The 3,350-nt window shown below is 39.4% G+C and overlaps 1 protein-coding gene across 1 annotated transcript; it reads right to left on the reverse strand.

The window, feature by feature from the left end:
- Window positions 1–237: 237 nt before the first annotated feature.
- Window positions 238–1,206, reverse strand: LOC103306591 (olfactory receptor 10A4-like). The gene has a single exon (XM_008174399.3). The coding sequence runs from the start codon at window positions 1,204–1,206 to the stop codon at window positions 238–240; it is 969 nt and encodes a 322-aa protein (XP_008172621.3).
- Window positions 1,207–3,350: the final 2,144 nt, after the last annotated feature.

Raw genomic sequence — 3,350 nt, forward strand, 5'->3', positions numbered from 1 at the left:
AGATTATCTCTATTTTTTAACATGAGCAATGAGATTTTCAATAGGAGTTTTCAAGTTAATTTCAATTGGGACTTTTTGCCCAAATCACCCCAGTAGCTTTGAAAACCTCAGTGTAAGGGCCAGATTTACAAAGGTATTTTGGTGCCTTGTGGGAGTTTCAAAAGTGTCTTGAGGCCTTCACTGATTTCAAGATCCCACTTGGGGCATAAACACCTTTAAAAATCTGGAGCTTAGTCATTATATAGGGTTCTCTATGTTCCTTGTAAATGTCACATATTTACTGACTGCTTTGTGCAAGGCTTCTTTGACTTCTCTGTTTCTCAGGCTATAGATGAGGTGGTTTACCAGGGGAGTCAGGACTGTGTAACAAAGAGAGAGAACTTTCTTTAGGAATCTCAGTGTATCAAGTTTCGGAAGCAGATAGACAATCATTAGTGTCCCATAGAAAATTGTCACCACAATGAGGTGGGAGGAGCAGGTGGAAAAGGCCTTTTGCCTCCTGGTAGTGGAAGGGATTTGCAGGATTGTGGTGATGATATAAACGTAGGATGTCAAGGTTAGTAGAAATGGAGGCAGGGTGAATATACAGGCTAGGATGAAATCCAGCAATATGATAACTCGTGTGTCCCCACAGGAGAGTTTTATCAATGGGATGGAATCACAATAGAAATGGTCAATTTTGTTAGGGCCACAGAATATGAACTGCAACATGAATAATGTGAAGATGGTAATAGCCAAACAACCATTTACCCATGACCCAGCAGCCAACTGAAGGCAAACTCTGGTATTCATAAGAGATGAATAGTGAAGGGGTTTACATATCGCTAAATACCGATCATAAGACATCACAGCTAGCAGATAGCACTCTGTAGATGCCAGAGCACAAAAGAAATATAGTTGTGTGATGCAGCCACTGACAGAAATGGTTCTGTCCCCAGTCAGGAGACTGGCCAGCATCCTGGGCAGAATGGTGGAGCTGTAGCAGGTCTCCAAGAAGGACAAGTTCCCCAGGAAGAAGTAGATGGGGGTGTGCAGATGCTGATCAGTCACAACGAGCACTATGATGAGGATGTTCCCAGCCAGAGTGGTGATGTAGATCACTAGGAACAGCAGGAAGAGAAGAATTTGCAGGTCAGGAAGATCCCCAAATCCCAGGAGGAGGAATTTCGTGATGGTCGTTTGGTTTCCCCAGTCCATGTCTGCCATGGTTTGAGACTAGGAACAATGAAACAAACTGTGCATTTGAATCAGAAGAGCATAGAGTTAAAAGTTAATGAAATGTCACCATTTAATTCTATAAAAGTATAAAAACTCCTCACCTGGTTACCAGCCCTAGTTTTATGGCTAAAGTTAGACCTTGGGCAAGTGTCTTAGTCCTAGAATTGAACCCTAATATCTCTTCAGACCTCCCCATGCCATCTCAGATCAATAACAATGATAACAACTGCACACTTCTCTGGTAACCCAATTTTGACATGACAGATCAGACAAATTGTTCCTCTACTCTCATATCCCATCTAGTGCCTAATTGGAGCAGAACAATGATGTTGAATTGAAACATTGCACATCTGGCAATGGCCAGAATGTCAAGTCTTGGAGGAATAAATATCAATAAATACATCAACTAAACTTTTGAATTAAGCATTTCAATCCAAAATAATGTGTTTTGGGACATATCATCTATTAAAATTAATGGTAATTATTCTCACTATTTTTCTACTTATTGAATATTTATTTTCACCGTCACACAAGACAGCAGTTTATGAATTATGAAGTGGAGTAAAGGGTTCCTAGATCATGTCACACAACAACCTAATGATGATGATGATGACTGATGATTGCAGATATCTGGCTGGAGGAGTTGAAAAGCCCTTTTCTGTTTCAGATGGTACTTGTTAATATTAACTATGTAGCAGTATTCAAATACATCTTATTTGGGGGTAGATTTTGGAAGGGACAAACCCAGGATGATTTGCAATACTCACTGTAGAGTTACTTTCCTCAGACCTGTTGCATCGGAATAAATGGGCCAAAGGCATTAACATAATCCACTCCTGTCCAACACTAAAGAGTGTTAAACAAGTTTCACAGTTGGGTACACAAAGACCTGATCCTGTTCAGTACCATGACAAACACATAAAATTCAAGTACTTTTTTTCATTTAGTTTGGCTAAATTTTAGTCTATTTCATAATCTGCTCATAAATACATAAGAAGGCTATATTGAGTTAGACTTGGGGTCAAGCTAGTCCAGTACCTGGCCTTCCAACAGTATCCAGTGCTGGATGCTCCAGAGGGAATAAACAGAACAGGGCTATTTTGAGTGATGCATTCTCTGTCATCCAGGCCCAGATTCTGGCAATTGGAGATTTAGGAACACCTGAAGCATGGGGTTGCATCTCTGACCATCTTGGCTAATAGCCATTGATGGACATATCGTTCATGAGCTTATCTAATTCTTCTTTTAAACAAGCTGTATTTTGGCCTTCACAAAATCCCCTGGCAACAAAACCCTCAGGTTGTCTGTGTGTTGTGTGAAGAAGTACTTCCTTATGTTTGTTTTAAACCTGCTGCCTATTAATTTCATTGGGTCACCTCTAGTTTGTGTATTATGTGAAGGAGCAAATAACACTTCCCTATTCACTTTCTCTGCACCATACATGTTTTTATAGATCTCTATCTTATCCCCCCCCCATCATCTTTTTTCTAACCTGAACAGTCCCAAACTTTTTAAATTTCTTCTCATACACAAGTTGTTTCATACCCTTAATAATTTTTGTTGCCCTTCTCTGTACTTTTTCCAATTCTAATATATCTTTTTGAGATGGGATGACCAGAACTGCATGAAGTATTCAACTGCACATGTTCGACAGATTTATATAGTGGTATTATGATATTTTCTGTCTTTAATCTTCCCTTTCCTTATGGTTTTTTGCATTCTGTTAAAGTTTTGATTGCCACTGCACATTGAGTCGATATTATCAGAGAACTATCCACGATGACTCCAAGATCTTTCTCGAGTGGTAACAGCTAATTTACCTCTCTCCACTGTGAAAACAGTCCATTTATTTCTCTCTTTTCTTGCCTACCTTTTAACTAGTTACCGATCCATAAGAGGATCTTCCCTCATACCATGAATTCTTACTTTGTTTAAGAGCCTTTGCTGAGGGACCTTGTAAAAGGCTTTCTGAGAGTCCAGGTACACTATATCCACTGGCCTATTGACACACTCAACGAATTTGATAGATTGGTGAGGCATGATTTCCCTTTACAAAAGTCATATTGACTCTTTCCCAATATATCGTGTTCACCAATGTGTCTGATAATTCCCTTTACTATAGTTTCAAGCAA

This window comes from Chrysemys picta, chromosome 13 (assembly GCF_011386835.1).
Source record: "Chrysemys picta bellii isolate R12L10 chromosome 13, ASM1138683v2, whole genome shotgun sequence".
Classification (NCBI taxonomy): domain Eukaryota; kingdom Metazoa; phylum Chordata; order Testudines; family Emydidae; genus Chrysemys; species Chrysemys picta.

Excerpts from the sequence above, each read along its gene's own strand:
- LOC103306591 (XM_008174399.3), bottom strand. The coding sequence starts at position 1,206 with ATGGCAGACATGGACTGGGGAAACCAAACGACCATCACGAAATTCCTC.